The sequence below is a fragment of the Herpailurus yagouaroundi genome, unplaced genomic scaffold (genome assembly GCF_014898765.1).
Source record: "Herpailurus yagouaroundi ecotype Mexico unplaced genomic scaffold, PumYag 163, whole genome shotgun sequence".
NCBI classification, from domain to species: Eukaryota; Metazoa; Chordata; class Mammalia; order Carnivora; family Felidae; genus Herpailurus; species Herpailurus yagouaroundi.
Window position 1 is genome coordinate 35,586,693 of NW_024412404.1, and position 19,532 is coordinate 35,606,224.

The 19,532-nt window shown below is 37.5% G+C and overlaps 1 protein-coding gene across 5 annotated transcripts in view; it reads right to left on the reverse strand.

Annotated features, from left to right (window-relative positions):
* Positions 1-344: 344 nt before the first annotated feature.
* Positions 345-19,532, reverse strand: part of TCTN3 (tectonic family member 3) — a 26,751-nt gene continuing 7,563 nt past the window's right edge. For 2 of the 5 annotated variants that reach the window (XM_040485986.1, XM_040485985.1), the window contains exons 10-14: positions 18,802-18,909; positions 18,296-18,390; positions 17,659-17,812; positions 13,969-14,106; positions 345-1,242 (exon numbers count right to left, since the gene is read on the reverse strand). In XM_040485986.1, the coding sequence (XP_040341920.1) occupies positions 1,006-1,242; positions 13,969-14,106; positions 17,659-17,812; positions 18,296-18,390; positions 18,802-18,909 (732 nt within the window). In that variant the 3' untranslated portion in view covers positions 345-1,005. Of the gene's footprint in view, positions 1,325-13,968; positions 14,107-17,475; positions 17,578-17,658; positions 17,813-18,295; positions 18,391-18,801; positions 18,910-19,532 lie in introns of those variants that run through there. The other 3 variants (XM_040485988.1, XR_005793584.1, XM_040485987.1) reach the window with 3 other exon arrangements.

Here is a 19,532-nt window from a genome sequence, read left to right on the forward strand (position 1 = left end):
GACTGCGCCACCCAGGCGCCCCTTTTTATTTATTTATTTATTTTTTTAAAAGAGTTCCCATCTTTCTTATCCCATCACAGCACCTATTTTGCCCATTCAGTGTTCCTACTACAGTCATGTTAGTCTCCCCACCCTCTGGCTCCTGGCATCACCTCCACCCTCCCACACTCCCTCCCCCCTATCCTGTTATGTTTAGCTCCAACCCCAGGAAAAGAACCACATTCTTTGATTTGAATGCTATTCTGCCATGTATGAAAGGTCTCCCCCCCCCCCCCGTTTTTAAAACTCACACACAGATAAACTATCACGAGGTGATCACATGTCAGCTTCTGTGTGCTGCTGGAATTAGTACAACAAAGCTCTCAATCAGTTTTATTTCCTCTCACCACAGTGGAAGGAAAAATGCAGAAATGAGTGGTAGGGTCATTTGCTAGTGAAAAAAGGGGGACTAGGATTCCACATTCATTTTGGAAACTGACTAGAAACAATCGCTCTCCCCACTCATGCCCAGGCAAAGTGTGTGGCCCAAGGGAGTAGGGAGGCGCCGGATGAAATCTATAGACAGCAGTTTTCTGTGAACAGTCAGCTGTTCTCAAGTCCAGAGGGCATCTATTCCCAAGTTCATCCAGGGGACAGCAGGAGCATGTTCCTTTTTATGCTGGGCCCATGTGTGGCTGTGAGCAGGTGGGTGAAGATCTTGCAAAACTTCAGTCACGTACAACACAACCTGAAGGGCTGGAGGAAGGGCTCTTGATGTTCTCAGCTTGAGAAGTAGAGAACCTTATGTGTACTTGGTGGTCTGCACAGTCCTAAGCAGAGAGCCAAGACAAAGATATTTGTATTGCTTTTGAAAAATCCCTTCTTTCATATACAAACATTCCTTCAGTTAGGTCCTCTGTCATCCTGAATGCTCTCCTCTGGTCATGAGCAGGTAAGGGCCTATTTTGCCAAGTAGGCTGTCTCAGAACTTCCCATAGGGAAAACCAAAATCAGATACTTCTTGTTTCACTTGGTCTCTAGCTTGAGAACTCCAAGTACTAAGAGACACAGGATAAGGATGAGAGAGGCTGAACCTTTTTGAGAGTCTACTCCTCTGCTGAATGCTATTTTCAAGGGAAAAAAGAAGTCAAATGGTAGTTTCCAGTCTATTCTGGGTTGGCCCCTTGGAGGCTCTGGCTTCTGGGTAATGTCCACAAAAGTCACAACAGTTGTCAAAGCTACTTCTGTTACTTGTTGGGAATCCTGCAGGAAGAAAATCCAGGACAGGTGAGTGCTTGGTATCCATTCATGCAGCTCTCTAACTTGACTGTTATTATCACTTTTCCTGAAAAAAGACCAAAACCAAATTGCTCTAAGCAAGATATACCTTTTTCTCATATTGGTGCTACATAGTTCTTGTTCTATAATATACAAGGAAATTAATTTCTTAGCAGCAGTCCATGACACCAGAACTGTGAACAGTTACACCTACCTAAAATCTGAAAGACTGATTCTATAGTTTCCCCCAACTGGGGAGCTGGCTGATATCAGAGAGGCCACATGGCAAAACTGCTGCTGTTACGCTCTTAGCAGCTTCACCTTATCAAGTCCCAGAAGGCTCCAGGCTCTGAAGCAGAACACATGTGGAAGGAGTAGTGGCAATTCTATTCTGTCTTCAATTGCAGAAAGAAACGTGAGACTTCAGGGAAAAGCAAAGAACTCCGTAATGTAGATAAAAAGCCCATTAGAGTCACAGAATCCCAGGGTCAGAAAGGATCCTCTAAACCACCCATCAATTCAAGTCAAATGAAACAGATGCTCCCAGAAAGGACCTTGTCAAGCTGATTCAAGTATCTGGTCTAATATACATAGCTTTTGGTAGATGTTGTCGTAGCCTGATGACTGGAACATGTTTATCTAAAAAGAATTCCTTTTGTTCTAAGTCCGTGCTTTCCAAACTTCTAATTATAATTGGACAGTAAATAAATACCTTGTTGAACCAGAAAGGAGTATTTTCTCCACTTACCTTTGTTTATTCCAATGCTACATATTCTCTACTGTGGTCTTTGGCAACAGTAAATACTAGCTGTGGGAACACAACTTGGCTTAGAATAACCTTTCTAGGTACTTACAAAAATGGGTATGGGGCCAGTGCTGTGATAATCTTGCAGGTCATATTAACTCTTTGGAATCTTTTTTTAAACAGTGAAGTTCATGAGGGACTTGTCACAGAAATAATGTTACTTCTGAGCCACTGAGAGAACCATATATATTCCAGAACAGTCAGGGTAGGCCAAAGCTGACGAGGGAATCCTGATTCCAGCCAGGCATGGAAGACTGGCTGAAACTAACCAGACAAAGAAAATGGGGAGGATAGGATATAACATGGAGGCACGGATGAGGTAAGGATAGAAAGTGATTCCAGAATGACACCCCCCTCAGTGTGATCATGCAACTACTCCTTCCCCACCTCAACAAGAGATTGGACAATTACACAAGAGAAATTCTGGATTTAGGGACAGTGGGCATAAAGAAGGACAGAGTGATGTACGGAACTAAAAATGGGGAAATTCTTCTGTATAATGAAATCCCTTCCCTCATCTAGTTCCAAAATGCTGACGGATGGGTCTTACATCCATACCCTTCAGTCAGGAATCAAGAGGATCTTTTATGAAGAAAATGATCAGTTCCAGCAATAAGACAAAAAGATAATGACATCTGGCAGTTCTATAACCACAAAAGCAACTGCACCAAACTGTTCTACTGTGAAGGTCACCAGTCAGCAAATCTCACTCATGATGATCACAGAGCTTTCAATGAGCTTAACAGCTTACTTTTATGTTAGACAGCTAGAGATTGCCAGATGTATGGGGAAGCTTCTCACATTAAAGAGAAAAACTGTACATGGGCGCCTGGGTGGTTCAGTTGGGTGAGTGTCCAACTTTGGCTCAGGTCATGATCTCGCAGTTTTTGAGTTCAAGCCCTGAGTTGGTCTCTGTCTGACAGCTCAGAGCCTGGAGCCTGCTTCAGATTCTGTGTCCTCCTCTCTCCCTACCCCTCCCCTGCTCACACTGTCTATAAATAAATAAATAAATAAATAAATAAACATTAAAAAAATATAAAAAAAAAAGAAAAACTGTATCAAATGAGAATAAACAAACTCAGAGGAAACAAAGAAAGACGAGAAGTTGTTAAGATCTTTACTTTTATTTTTTTTAAAAGTTTTATTTAAATAATCTCTACAACCCAGTGTGGGTCTTGAACTCATGACCCTGAGATCAAGAGTTGCAAGCTCTTCCAACTGAGATAGCCAGGTGCCCCAGATGTTTAAATATATAGAAGAAAAGGATATTATGAAATGAAATAGAAAATAAGCGCTCCTAGATATTAAAAATGTGAGAGCCAAAAAAAAATCAGTAAAAAGGTTAAAAAATAAAGTTGAGGAACTCTTCTAGAAAGAATAAAAAAGTAAAGAGATAAATATAAAAGAAAAAAAATCAGAGAACCAATCTAGTGACTCTGTAACAGATTAACAGGAGTTACAAAGAACAGAGAAAATAGTTGGGGGGGGGTGGTCTGATTATTAAAAAAATAGTGAAAATTGAAAATTCTCAGAGTAAAAAAATAACAAAATTGTTTGGTATAATTAAAAATGAATGAAGAAAAAAAACCTGTCCAAGGGCATAATATTATAGAAGCTTTGGACTAGGAGCAAAAAGATTTAAAATGGCTTCTTAACAGTATTGGAAACTAGAAGACAATGGAAGAATGCCTTCAAATTGTGAGTGAAAATCTAGAAGGCCTGGTCAGGTGACCAATCATAATTGATATGATAATGATGATGGTTGAATAAAGCTATCCTTAGACATGTGAACTAAAGAAAAAATGTACATGTGCATTTTTTTTTCAGAGGTTATGAGATTTTGAGCTCCACAAAACAAGAGAGTAAACCAAGAAGAAAAAAGTAGTGTCTAGTAAACAGTGAATCTTAACATAAGAAGCAAGAGGAATTCTAGGATGACAGGAAAGGAAAGTTCCATAACAACTGCTGGGCAGTAACTTGTTTACACTACCTCAGGTAATAGAGGTCGCCATGAGGAAAACACATAGGAAAAAGTAGAACTGATAACATCATATGGCATGTTCAACTGTTTAGAAAACTGCATTGAGAGAGATTTTACGGAGATGTTGTAGAGTGTGAGATGTTTTAGCCTTTAGCTCAAAGAAAACTAAAGCAATGATATATGAGGTAATAATTTCAGAATGAATAAAAAATTTTACAAAAATTTAATGAGTTGGCTCAGCATATTTATAAAATCATAATAATGAGACACTGAATATTGATTTAATAAAGTATTTTATTTTTAGAGAAATATAGTCTTTAAAAATTTTTTTTTTAATGTTTATTTTTGAGGGAGTGAGAGTACAGGTGAGGGAGGAGCTGAGAGAGAAAGAGACTGAGGATCCAAAGCAGGCTCTGTGCTGACAGTAGTAGAGAGCCCTATGTGGGGCTCAAACCCATGAACCATGAGATCACGACCTGAGCCCAAGTCAGATGCTTAACTGACTGAGCCACTCAGGTGCCTCTGATTTAATAAAATATTTTGATGTAATAAAATATTTTGATGTAAATAATAAAATATATTGGGAGAGTGGTGGGAGGAGAAAAACAGAGCTAAACTCATCTACCAAAACAAGAATTCAATAGATAACCTATAAACTCATGATCCAGGAGGTAATTATTCAATATTGCTTAGAATCAAGGCTAGAGAGGATATAACATTTTAGTTCTTAAGATATCTTCTTTTCTGGCATTTTTTGACTTTAAAAACATGTATTATTTTGATAAATTATACAATTACTAATTAATTTGATAATTTATACCATTATCCAGCATTAACCCAATCTGCAGGGGAACTCTGAAATATAAGGTAGGCTTCACGGTCCCAACAAGTTGTGTTGTCTCAACCCAAACAAAGTAAGGAAGCAAGGGAGGTGAGTTTTTCTTTTCTTTCCCTTTCTTTCTTTTTAATTTGAGAGAGAGAGAGAGTGCCAGTGGGGTAGAGGGGCACAGGGGGAGAGAGAGAGAGAGAGAGAGAGAATCTTAAGCAGGCTCCATTCTTCATATGAAGCCCATTACGGGACTCCATCCCATGAACCATGAGATCATGACCTGGGCCGAAATCGAGTCAGACTCAATGGACTGAGCCACCCAGGCGCTCCAAGAGCTGGGATTGTCTATTCCTGTATCCTTCAGTCATTGGTTAAGGGCCATTTGGGAGATGTGTATTTCAAGGCACTTTACAGGTAAAGTGGGTCTAGTAGCATGAGGGCAGTCTTTCACAACAGACATAACAAAACACAACAGAAAGGGGAAGAAAACCTTAGGCATACCCACCAAATTAAAAAAAGGAGAGGGTGAAAAATAGAAAGGTAAGTGCAGAAAGCAAAATTACATTTGGTAGTCAACAGGGTATCATATATAAAATAGAAAAGAAATGAATGGGATGCCCAAACTGAAAACATATCCATTATCCTTGACTCATTCTCCCTCAACCTCTGTATCCAAGCAATCAAGTCCTATCTGTGACACCCCTAAATCTCCTGAACTCTACTTCCTGCAGCCCTCACAGCCTCCACCTGGGCCCAGCTATCAGTGTCTCCTGATGAATTTCCATAACAGTATTCTAAATTTCACCTCAGTATGGTCCTTCACTTTCCATAAGCAGGGATGATGTTTATCTTGTTTACCACACTTTACCTAGAGCAGCAACCATGGTATTTGGCACAAAATAGGCACTCAATAAAGATTTTTTTTTTTTTGACAAATGAGTAGAGGTATTTTGGATAGGACACTAATATAAAGTAACAAGAGATAATAAATCATAAGGAAAAAATTATGCCATAGCTATTTAATAGTAAGTACAAATCACTTTGACCCCTTATCCCTCCCACAACACCCTAATTAGGATCCTTAAAGTTTGTGCTTCCTTCCTTCCTTATTTGTTTATAAACTAATATTTCAAATTAAATGCTTACTCTTCATATATTAAGAATATTGCCTCCATAATTGTGTGGAAGTTTGGAACAAACACAATCTAATGGTCCAATACTTAAAAGGAATTTGAATGCACTTATCAGGTCATTGGATAATATTGAACGTTACCGACTTATTTTAGAATTTGTGTTTTAGTACCACATGAAGAACAAGGTTTTTAAGTTCAGTGTGTTATACATAAGTTTTGAAGACTAAAGTTTTTCTATTTGCATTTTATCTTTTTTTTTTTAAGTTTATTTATTTATTTTGAGAGAGAGAGTGTGAGCAGGGGAAGTGTAGAGAGAGAGAAGGAGAGAGAGAATCCCAAGCAGGCTCCACACTGTCAGTGCAGAGCCCCACACAGGGCTCAAACTCAGGAACCATGAGATCAGGACCTGAGTCGAGATCAAGAGTTGGATGTTTAACTCCGGGTGGACTGAGCCACCTAGGCGCCCTCTATTTGCATTTTAAAAGTGATGTATAAGCAAAATTAGAGAATTCAGTGTTTAGTGAATGTGTAGCAAGGACACTGGGGAAAAAAGACAATACTCAAAGTCTAGTTATCCCCTTTCTCTTATCAAAACAAACAAAAGACACATAGCCAAGTTAGCACAGTTCTTTTACTGTGGATCCAGTTCTGTTAGGTATGGTTAATTTATTTCTGCCTTAAACTATCATATTTTATGATATTTACTTCAGAAATTACCATCAACAATTCTGTTTTAACACTCTGGGAGGTTTAGGAGCTTTATTTGTTTCAATCCAGTTTATACTGAGCGAAATCCTTTGTCCCCAAATAAGATTTACTTTGGAACAATATGAAAAGTTCAGATTAGGTTTTGTTTGGCTTTGGTGATAAGAAGTACACCCGATATATTACTGTATTACATCTTTATAATCAAAAATTATATATATATATACATATAATTTTTTTTTATCTTTATTTTTGAGAGAGAGACAGAGTGCGAGCAGGGAAGGAACAGAGAGAGATGGAGACACAGAATCTGAAGCAGGCTCTAGGCTCTGAGCTGTCAGCACAGAACCTGATGCGGGGCTTGAATTACAAACGGCAAGATCAAGACCTGAGCTGAAGTCAGATGCTTAACTGACTGAGCCACCCAGGTGCCCCTAAACCATTGTATGTTAATCCTCTATGTCAAATCATTACAAATGAAAAGAAACTATCATTATTAGAAATAGAGCCATGAATACCATCCCTTAGATTTATGTTTTTGTAACTACACATTTCATCAGCTAGAACTATGAACTAGAACAAATTCATCCTTGCTCAAGTGTGTAATTCATAACTGAGCTCTGAGAGCTCTTTATTCTACATACAAGAACCTTGTCAGAAACATTTATTGCAAATATTTCCCCCGATCAGTGGCTTTCATTTTCAGCTTTGCTGTGTCTTTTTAACTTTTTATTGTGGTATAATTTGTGTACAATAAAATGTACACATCTTAAGTGTTTGGTTCAATGAGTTTTGACAACTGTATATGCTGTATAGCCCACACCCAAAACAAGATCTGCAATATATCCATCATTACAGAGGGTTCCCTTGTGTCTCTTTCCAGTCCGTCTCCCAGAAGCAACCACTTTCTTTTATCACTAAAGATTATTTTTGCCTGTTCCTATACTTTGTATAAATGGAACCTTAAAATATTATTTTTGTGTGTGTTTAGATTCTTTCATTCAAGACAAATGTTTCTGAGACTCATGTATACTGTTTTGTGTACAAGTAATTCATTGTTTTATTGTAAGAATTCCATTGTGTGAATATATCACAATTTTCCCATTCTGATGATGGATATTTGGATTATTTTCAGTTTTGCGCTATTATGAATAAGGCTGCTATGATCATTTTTTATAGGTCTTGTTTTGGACATGTTTCAATTTCCTTTGGGTAAATACCAAGGAGTAAAATTGCTGAGTCACAGGGAAGATGAATATGTAAAAGACTAAATGGTTGTACCATTTTCATCCCCATTAGCAATGTGTGAAAACTGAGATTTCATGTTATGTCTTATTGATTTTAGTTATTCTAGTAAGTATTATACTTAATTTCCTAGTGAGTGCTATCTCATGGTTATAATTTGCATATCTCTAATGACTAATGACTTTGAGCAGCTTTTCAAATTTACTGGCCATTTGTTTATTTCCTTTTGTGTAGTATCTGTTCAATTTAATTTATTTATTTTGGTCCTTGATTTATTTGTAGGCATTCTTTTTATATTTTGGATATTAGTCTTTGGTCAGATAACGCACTGAAAAATATTTTCTACCAAACTATAGCATGCATTTTCATAGAGGTGTCTTTGATTAGCAGTTATTTTAAAGTTTGATAAAGACCTATTTATCAAATTTTTAGTTTTATGGTTTGATATTTGTTTCTTATTCAAGAAATAATTGCCTAATTTAAATGTGCAAAAATATCCTCCTATATTTCCTTTATTTTTTTTTTATTTTATTTTTTTAATTTTTTTTTTAACGTTTATTTATTTTTGAGACAGAGACAGAGCATGAACGGGGGAGGGTCAGAGAGAGAGGGAGACACAGAATCTGAAACAGGCTCCAGGCTCTGAGTGGTCAGCCCAGAGCCCGACGCGGGGCTCGAACTCACGGACCACGAGATCATGACCTGAGACGAAGTCGGACGCCCAACCGACTGAGCCACCCAGGTGCCCCCTCCTATGTTTCCTTTAAAGCTTTGTGACTCTGGGTTTTATATATAGGTTTACGATGCAAGCATAAGTACTTTTTGTGTATGGAGTCAATTCATTTTTTCCCCATGTTTATTCAGTAGTTTCAGTTTTATCCAGTTGTTTCAGTACCAACTATTTTTTAAAAAGTCCTTTTCTCATTGAATTGATTTGATTTGTGGATCTATTTTTGGACTCTATTTTGTCTCATTGGTCTATTTGTCTTTCCTTAAAAAAAATTTTTTTAATGTTTGTTTACTTTTTGAGAGAGAGAGAAAGACAGTGTGAGTGGGGGAGGGGCAGAGAGAGGAGACACAGAATCCAAAGCAGGCTCCAGGCTCCAAGCTATCAGTCAGCACAGAGCTGAACACAGGGCTTGAACTCACGAACGGCGAGATCATGACCTGAACTGAAGTTGAACACTTAACCAACTGAGCCACCCATCCACCCCTATCTTTTTTTTAAAAAAAAATTTTTTTTAAATGTTTATTTTTGAAGGAGAGACTGAGCATGAGAGGGGGAGGGGCAGAGAAAGAGAGACACAGAATCCTTAGCAGGCTCCAGGCTGTGAGCTGTCAGCACAGACGCGGGGCTTGAATTCAGGAACTTCGAGATCATGACCTAAGCCGAAATCAGACACTCAATTTACTGAGCTACCCAGGAGCCCCCATTTGTCTATCCTTATACCAGTACCACACTGAGATTTAGAGTATATCCTGAAATCAATAGTTAAGTCCTCCAACTTTGTTCTTCTCTTTCAAAATTGTTTTGGTTATTCTCTTTGCATTTTCATATAAATTTTAGAATCAGGTTGCCCATTTCCACAAAAATGCCTGCTAGGATTTTTGGGGGTTTGCATTCATTCTGTTAGATTCATTTGGGAACAGATTATCTCAATGCTGAGTCTTCTTCTCCATGAACATGGTCTATTGCTTCATTTCTTTAGGTCTCCTGAAATTTCTCCCTATAATGTTTTATAGTGAATAGGTCTTTTGCTCTTTTGCTCTTTTGCTAAATTGGTTCCTAAGTATTTTATATGTTTTCCATGTTATTGCAAATGAAACTGAATAAATTCATCTTTAAAATAACATCTAGTTATTTCTAGGTGTTTTCCTAGTGACTTTAAGAAAGTTTAATTACAGGGGCGCCTGGGTGGCTCAGTTGGTTAAGCGACCGACTTTGGCTCAGGTCATGATCTCGCAGTTTGTGAGTTCGAGCCGTGTCGGGCTCTGTGCTGACAGCTCAGAGCCTGGAACCTACTTCGGATTCTGTGTCTCCCCCTCTCTCTGCCCCTCCCCTGCTCACGCTCTGTGTCTCTCTGTCTCTCAATAATAAATAAATGTTAAAAAAAGTTTTTTTTAAAAAGGAAGTTTAATTACAAAAGCAGTAAATTATAAAAAGTTAAGACTATTGGGAAGTAAAAATGAGAAATAAAAACACCATATTTCCATCTCTAAGAATACCAGCATTAACATTTATATCTTGACCTCTACATACCTAGATCCATATATATGTTTTTAACTATGTGAAATCATATTGTTCAGGCTGCTTAGAAGTTTCTTTAAAAAAAGAAAAAGAACCTCTACCTTTTCCTGTTAGTATTTCTTTCTAAAATGTAGTCCATACTCAAGTTTCCCAACTATTACAAAATGTGATTTACAATTGTCCAAATCAGAATCCAATGCAAAAAAATGAACTGTATCTGATTGTTTATTCATGAGTTTCTTTTAATCTAACACAATCAGATATGGTGATTTCTATTATGATGATTAGAACTTATTTAACTATAAAGCATATTGTAAATATCCATGTAAAGGTAATTTTTCCTCATATAAGTACATGATCTTTAAGAAGTTAGCTGGTATCTGATATTAATTATGATTTTGGGGGTGGGGGAGAGGGGAAAGTAGGTGATGGGCATTAAGGAGGGCACTTGTTGGGATGAGCAATGGGTGTTGTACGTAAGCCAATTTGACAATAAATTATATTTAGAAAAACATGATTTTAGGAGAACTAATGATTTAAATAAAGTGAAGTTAAGGAAATAATTTCTAAAAAAAATAATGAATTATTTATGTACAATACTCTGCTAGATAATGTACACATTAGTTCTCCATGTTTTTTGGGGCCAAATATATATTTGAGGGAGAAGCCAATTAAAAATTTTAAATTCCCTCAGTATTTTAAAGATGTCAGTGAAATTATCAAGATTTTCAAATGAGTCAAACAAAACTAATACGTTAAAGAATAAATGTGGTTAAACATTATGTATCAGGGAGACACCTCAAGTGGGTATACATTTTAACATATGGAACAATGAGCATAACTTTCAAAAGTTCTTAAAAAAAGGTAAAAAGAAAACAACCCAGTCAACTAAGTAAGGTTCTTCTATAAAGACTATTAAGTACAGGAAGGGGTCAAGTGCTTCTATAGTCTTATCATTCGTTAAGAGATAAAGGCAAATGGTGGTTGATTGATCCCTGAAAAGAAAAGACTTCGGTGATAGAAACTTTACAGACTGTCACAGTGATCCAATGGTGGTGATATTCTCTAAGACCTCAATAGGTAAGAGAAATCCCAATCCAGCCACTTCCTAGCCCTTTCCTTTAAAGCAACTGTTTCTAAAATCAAGTATATTTCATTTTTATTTAATTTAGTGTTCTTTACCTTTCCTAGTATAGATCTTGGCTTGGCTTCAAGAAATCAATAAATCCCTTGAAACTATATAAAGAATATTGCATGTCTGTGCATTTTTCTAGTAAGTGAATAGCTTTCAACAGATTCTTAGTGGGGTCCATAAGATTAAAAACCACTAAAACAGATTGGGAGCTTGACTGGCAGTTATTCTAGCATATGCTATTTGACTGAGATATAAAACACTGCCAACTTTCAGTTATAATGAATAAAATAAATTAGTAAATAAAACAATACAATTAGCTTTAAAACGTAATCAGAGATGTATTTTCTTTTTTTCTTTAAAAACTTTTTTTTTAACCTTTATTGATTTTTGAGACAGAGAGAGAGAGCACGGACGGGGGAGGGTCAGAGAGAGAGGGAGACACAGAATCTGAAACAGGCTCCAGGCTCTGAGCTGTCAGCACAGAGCCTGACGTGGGGCTCGAACTCACGGACTGTGAGATCATGACCCAAGCTGAAGTCGGACGCTCAACCGACTGAGCCACCCAGGCACCCCCAGAGATGTATTTTCTAAAAGTGTTTTTCAAATTGCAAATTATGACTCATTAGTGTCTAGAATTAAGAAAAGAACAGAACAGGGCGCCTGGGTGGCTCAGTCAGTTGAGCGTCTGACTGCGGCTCAGGTCATGATCTCGCAGTTTGTGAGTTCAAGCCCCGTGATGGGCTCTGTGCTGACAGCTCAGAGCCTGGAGCCTGCTTTGGATTCTGAGTCTCCCCCTCTCTCTGCCCCTAGCCCACTCGCATTCTGTCTCTGTCTCTCTCAATAATAAAAAATAAATAAACATTAAAAAAAAAAAGAACAGAATAAACTACAACAGAATAGACAATACCACATTGTGCATTGCATAAAGACATTATTTTATATTTCATTTTTATATATGTGTGTGCTAAAAGGTAGGTTGTTGTAAAATACATAGAGACTAGTAATTTCAGTTGCTTCTGTGGAAGGGGCAAGTTTCTCAAGTCAGACCTTAAGGTGAAAATTTTTGTATAGTCACAATTCCCTTTGCAAATCCTTTAAATCATCCTAAGTAAAGGCACATGATTTGGTATATCCCATACCACTTCTCAGTAAGTTCAACACAGTTAATTTTTGCACCATGACTGGAAGAGATACTGTCTTCAGTTATACATGGATGCAGCACAACTGAAGTTTTCAATTGTCAACCAATTAGACCAGTTAGATGTGACTGACTGCAAAGTGTGATTTTGTAGAGGGGGCAAACTAACCCAAAAAGCCAACTTCTACTAAATACTAGAAAAAAGATAATGATTAAAATATCTAGATAAGAGATAAGCCAGTGGGTAGCTTCCATGCCTAGGAGAACAAGAGATTCAGAGAGAAAAGAACAGTCCTGTGGGTATCTTCCCAAACTTGCAAATAAATACAGTTTAGAAAAACAAAACCATATGTTCAGTGCAGGATCTCTAACTGATTAAATGAAGCTTATAGAAGTAGTGCTATGTTATTCAGTAATACAGAGAAAAAATGGAGTGCCTTCACTAACAGTTTCTGGTAACCTGAGTTTTAACCCCATTTATAGGCATAGAGAGCTAAGGTACTTAACTCTGTCGTAAGAAGGAGCTACAGATATTTTACTTCTGGCCTACATGCAGTCTCTAGTTCATTTCTTTTCTGGGATGTAAATGCAATGACATATAGATAATAATTTCAGTTAGTTTTAAGTATCATTAAAAGTTGATACACTGGCATGCCAATTTATATGTGAATCAGTTCACCAGATCTTAATCATTTCTCTGTTTTTGCAATTTTAAAGCTAAGGATTATATACTAAAACCAAGGCAGATGTTAAAGTGGCTTAACACACATCATAAACAATAGGTATATGTTTACTGCACTACTAAAATTATTTATCTTAATGGAATGCAATCAACTAAGAACTGATGACTATAAACCAGCCACAGCAATATCTCTTTAAGCAATCAACAGGCTCACAGACTCTGATAAATGTGTGACTATCATACTGAATGCACAGTTATGGAAAATGTTCTCTGTGATTAAATCAACTGGTATAGTAACACTGGTATGATAATTTTTTTTAAAAGTTTGTTTATTTATTTTGAGACAGAGACAGCATGAGTAACGGAGGGTCAAAGAGAGAGGAGACAGAAACCTAAGCAGGCTCTTTGCTGCCAGTGCAGAGCCCAACATTGGGCTCGAACTCACAAAACCATGAGATCGTGATCTGAGCCGAAACCAAGAACTGGATGCTTAACCAACTGAGCCACCCAGGTGCCCCACACTGGTATGATAATTGCAATGAAATTAACCTATAAGATAGTCTGGGTTCAGGAAATTAAAAAAGAAAACAAACTGGGGAAAAATATATACACTATTTATCATGACAACATGCTAATTTCAATAATCAGGCAGGGAGGTTGACTTGAAAGTTGTATCAGCTCTCTCTAACCAAATGTTGGCTGGTAGCATAAATTGGCTCTCAATGTTAAAAAGTGACCTGCTTCTCATATAGCTGGTAAGACCATCTAGGCATTTCAAGGCTTAGCAGTACTTTATGAGCCATAACTTACCTTTATAGACTGGCACTGGTATAGGAATCGGGCTCCTGACACATGAGCTTGTGGGTTGGACTGGAGGCCTGTATATGCCCACAATACCTGGATCTCCAAGGAAACTGGTATGACACAGCAGGAAGTACAATGCATAGCCTGTAGAAGGGTAAAGAAGCATCTGCTTGAATTGCTGATGGTTGCCTACAGTCAGTTACCATGCATTAAGGAGCCATTGTTTCTTAAAAATTATACACAACAAAGGAGGTAATAGGACTTAGAGAAAGAACACAAAAGTTCACAATAGACCATACTATTGTCCTTGATCTTAAAAAAATTAATATTCTAAAATGGAAATGACTAATATAGAGATTAATAAAATGTGAACCCACGCACAAGGGTTATAAGAAGTGCTCAGTAGCGGTGCATAGTCAGTGCTGTGGACTGCCAAAAAAAAGCCATTTCTGGCTGAGGATGGCTTCACAGGACTGGGATGAGTAATGTGTGACTGGAAGAAATGGTGATTAAAGGAAAATTCAGGTAGAGAGATGGCACATAAAGAGGTGTGGAACTAGGGGTGCCTGGGTGGCTCAGTCGGTTGAGCGTCCGACTTTGGCTCAGGTCATGATCTCACGGTTCATGGGTTCGAGTCCCACATCAGGCTCTGTGCTGACAGCTCTGAGCCTGGAGCCTGTTTCAGATTCCGTGTCTCCCTCTCTCTGCCCCTCCCCCACTCATGCTCTGTCTCCTTCTGTCTCAAAAATAAACATAAAAAAAATTAAAAAAAAAAAAGAGGTGTGGAACTAGACCAGCACATGATGTCATGGAGGGATATTCACTGATTAATTTGAATAATAGTTACTGAATGTCTTCTATGTGCCAGGCATGATGGAGGCACTGGCCTTGAGCAGACCACTTGACTAAAGCAAAGGATTTGTACCCAGAGCAGTGAAAGGTAAAGGAAGACATTTCAGGGTTAGATTATGAAGTCCAACTCCAGGAAGATTAATTCCAAGAGGTAAGAAGGATTACCGGAAGTGAGGACATCAATCAGGAGGTTACTATAACCTAGCAGACACAAGGCACTATCCTCAAATATGCCTTGTGCTTTCCTAGCTTCATACCTTTTTAGAGTAAGGCTCAGACACTGGCAATAATAATATAGGAATGGGGGGAGACAGACAGACCATATTTAAGCTTACTTTATTCAGGAACTAACAAACTGTTTCCCAAAGTGACTGCATCATTTGCAGTCCCATCAATTATGTCCGAGGGTTCCAGTTTCCACACACCCTTGCCAACACTCATTAGTGTCTCTCTTTTAAGAATAGCCATCCTCATGGGCGTGAAGTGGTATCTCGTTGTAATTTTGCATTTTCTTATTGGCTAACAATGTTGAGTCTTTCATGTGTTTGTCCCAAATATTTTAAAACATCTTTCTTTTCATTTATTCTACATTAGGAATACTTTCCTATGTTGTCAAATGTTCTTCCAAAATGTGATTTAAAAATACAAATTGTAGGCTTAAGGCAAAAAAAAAATAATAAAGAGTAGTTCCAGTGTAATCTGAACCTTGTCACTAACCATCCTCTTCCTGTTCTCAGCTACAATCACCCCAAACCACACTTCCTCTGTAGGGCTCTGTGGGAGATTTACAAGAACTTGATTGGACTTCAGTTGCCCAAAGCCTGGATCAAGTATACGTGTTTACTTACCCCAAGACTTTTTAAAAGGAAAGAAGTATATAAGGAATAAAGTCATAATAGTGCTGCAGAAGAGAAAAGGGTACTTTCAAAATAATCTCTAAAGAGAAAGGCATTTCAAAGTCTGAACCAAAACTGAAAGGTTAAATAAAAAAAATAATTGATATCTTTCACAATATAAAAAAAAAATAATACCAGAAACAAAGTCAAAAGACAAATGACAAACTGGGAAAAAATATCTGCAAATCATACCAAAAGAGTTCATTTCTCAAATTTGCAAAGATTTCCTATAAGCCATAACAGAGTAATTCAATAAAAATGGACAAGGAATATAGATAGATAATAGTGAATAAAATACAAATTGTTCAACCATATATCAAAATACTCAACCTTACTCACAGTGAGAGAAAAATAAAACTACACTGAGATACTAATTTTCACTTATGAAAAAAGATTAAAAAATTTTTATGACATAGTATTAAAGAGGGTTAGGGGGAAAAAAGCAGTGTCACAGATGAATGATGGGACTGTAAATTCGTGCAACCTGTATGGGGAATAAATTGATAATATTTATTAAAATTTTAAATGCACATACCTTTGATCTAGCAATTCTACTTCTAGAAGTTATCATATAGGTTTATTCTCTCATGTATGAAATGTTGCCTGAACCAGGATACAAAATGCTGCATTGTGTATAACAGCAAAAGACTGAAAACAACTTCAATGTCTACCAAAAATTCTGCATAAATAAATTATGGTTCATCCATGTAATGGAATATTATGCAGCCATACTGTGCAAAGAATGAGGATGCACATTATGTACTGATATGGAACACACTCTGTGATCAAGTGAGAAAAGCAAGGTGTAGGACAGTGTCTACAATGCTATATCATGTGGATAAAAAAAGTACAAGAGTATATACTTGTGTGAGCATGCAGTATCTGTGGAAGGAAAGAAACTAGTAATTTCAGTTGCTTCTGTGGAAGGGAAGAGCTGTCTGCGACACAGATTTTTATTTTGTACTTTTTGAATTTTTAGCCAAGTATATGTATTATTTATACAGAAAAATAAACAAAATTTTAATATATATATTTTAATACTTATTCATTTTTTTTGAGAGAGAGAAAGAGACAGAGCATGAGTGGAGGAGGGGGAGAGACAGGATGGAGACACAGAATCTGAAGCAGGCTCCAGGCTCTGAGCTGTCAGCACAGAGCCCATTGTGGGGCTTGAACTCACAGACCGTGAGATCATGCCCTGAGCCGAAGTCGGAGACAACTGACTGAGCCACTTGGGTGCCCCAACAATTTAAAATTTTAAAAGAAAAGAAAAGAAAATTAAAGGTACAGCTGAGACTAAAGTGAGAAGATAGGGGGTTAGGCAAAAGAGGAAGAAGACAGAATAGTATAGCAGATTTACTTATGTCACTTGAGCTGGAGTCCAGAAACACACTTGCTGGCACTGATCTAGTGGGCCACCAGGAAAAGTGCAAACAGAAACAGCTAAGTGAGTTTCCTTCTAGGGAAGGGGGTGTTGGGGTTTTCACTCTTCATTGAATACCATTATATACATGGTTTGAATTTTTAACCTATTAATGTATTTTTATTAAATATAAATATGTAAACTTTTGTAACAGAAAGAAAACACAATTTCAACCTCAAAGAATGTGTGTTGATCAAACATTCAAGAATATAAGAGAATATCTGAAATATATACTTTCTCTTACCATAAGTAAGGTTGATTTTGAACCACAGAACAATCTCTAGATTTTCTACCTTCAAATTTTTTTCCAAGTAAGGAAAGTAAGTTAGGTATAAACCTAACCTGAAATAATAACTTCAAATGGCATGATTTTTTGTAGTCTTCCTTTTGTGACAACCACATTATCTTCCTTCTATGAGGGTCACATCATCTATGGAAATAGGGCTGGTTTTAATTTTAATATCCACAATTTTCAAACAAAAGGGGAAAGTGAGTTTCTGTGAGAACGTGTATTTCTCTCCTTACTGAAACACTGCAGTTCCTGCTGAGAATCCTTGTCCACTCTCTTTTTTGGGCTGGGTCAGCGTTACCAAAGATGGCAACATGTTCTGGGCTGGTTTTTCCATGAAGAGTCTGATAAATTTCCTGCTGTAAGTGGCTGCAGTCCATCTTTTTCAGCCTGAAATGAAGCACCATGGAGGCTGGAGTTCAATGCTAACATATTGATCCAAATGTTAAAAATAATATTATAGGAGCACCTGGGTGGCTCAGTTAAGTGTCCTACTTCAGCTCAGGTCATGATCTCACAGTTCATGGGTTCAAGCGCCACATCCGTTCTGGGCTGACAGCTCAGAGCCTGGAGCCTGCTTTGGATTCTGTGTCTCCCTCTCTCTCTGCCCCTCCCCCGCTTACACTCTGTCTCTTAAAAATAAATAAATGTTAAAAAATTGTTTTTAAATATTACAAAATAAATTGGAAGAAATAATCCTTATTAATAGGTATAAGAGACTGTCAGAAAACTTTTAGCAATATTACTATTATATAGATTATAAAACTACTCCTAACTAGCATTGTCATTCAAAATATAAAAGTTGTCCTTATCAACATATTCCCTACAGAGAGAGGCAAAATTGTGGGAAATGATGTGGAAGCAAAGAATTACCTGAGCTTGCATCCAGATATTGCATTCACTCCAAATTGCACTTCATGTTTCTTAACAGAGCAGATTCCATCACCCTGGCTCTGCAAGAGGGTCATCTGAGGTGGAAAGTGATGGTCAAGGAGAGTGTAACAGAAGAAAAAGAAGGCAGATTGGAAAATTTATGCTCTTATTATTCCTTTAACACTATATTTTACTATTATCATAACACTGTTCGAGTTACAAATTTGTTTTTTCCCTCTAGTAGTTAAAAAACACAAGAGACAATTACTATTTTCCCCCAAATGTCTAACCACACACCAGTATATAACTATTTCCTTAAAACAAACACCTTCAGCTTTTGGTAGCAACGACTTTGAGAATATAATGTATTAATGGTTGGTATTAATGGTTTGGTAAAGGAAGTCCTGAATACCTAAAAAAATCAGGGGACCTCAGAATTGGCAAACCCAAAAGATCAGCAGCTGCAGCTTTTCTGCAAGAGACTACTCAAGTCCCAAAAAGGATACAGAGTGACTTTTATCACCAGTTAGGGCCAAAAGTGGCTTCCCAACAATATAGCCAGGATTTCCACTTCTAGGACCAGTAAGAGAAGCAGCTGTGCTCTGTTGAAAAGCCTGCACAAAGAGCGAAGAAAAGTCACTTGCACAGAAAAGCACGCTCCACTGTGTGGCTTCATACCCTTCTCTATGGCATTGCAGTAACTTAGCAGCACTGAACAATCTGGCTCCCTCACACAGTGGAGCATTTTGCAGAAATTTCTACTCCCCAACATCTTTTACTTTTTCATTCACTAAAATGGGTCCCAAGTGATCTGCATATTGAAATTCACGGTATGCTACTCCTACCAAGGATTACAACCAAGGATCTACCAACCTTTTGTTTCTCAAAAACTTCTATCAGTTAAGGAATTTAAACTTAATTTAGAAATATCTTTTAATTAATACAGACATTCCAGTGATAAACTGTGAGAGACATGAGACTTGGTTGATCATTTGAGGGCAGAGTTGAGAAGAAACCAGATTCTGCTGGGGTCAAAAGAAAGTAGAAAAGATTCCCCAGCGGAGGCAGGCTGGGGGGCTGTTCTCGCTCTGCTTCCCAGTAAACTGCTCAGTTGTGGGTCTGGAGCTTGCGCTCCGCTGGGCTCCTGTGCGCAAGCATCTCCTATGTCAAATATGTCCGGTTACTACCCGCCCCCCCCCCCCCCATTTATCCTTCCAATAAACTCCCAATGAATGAG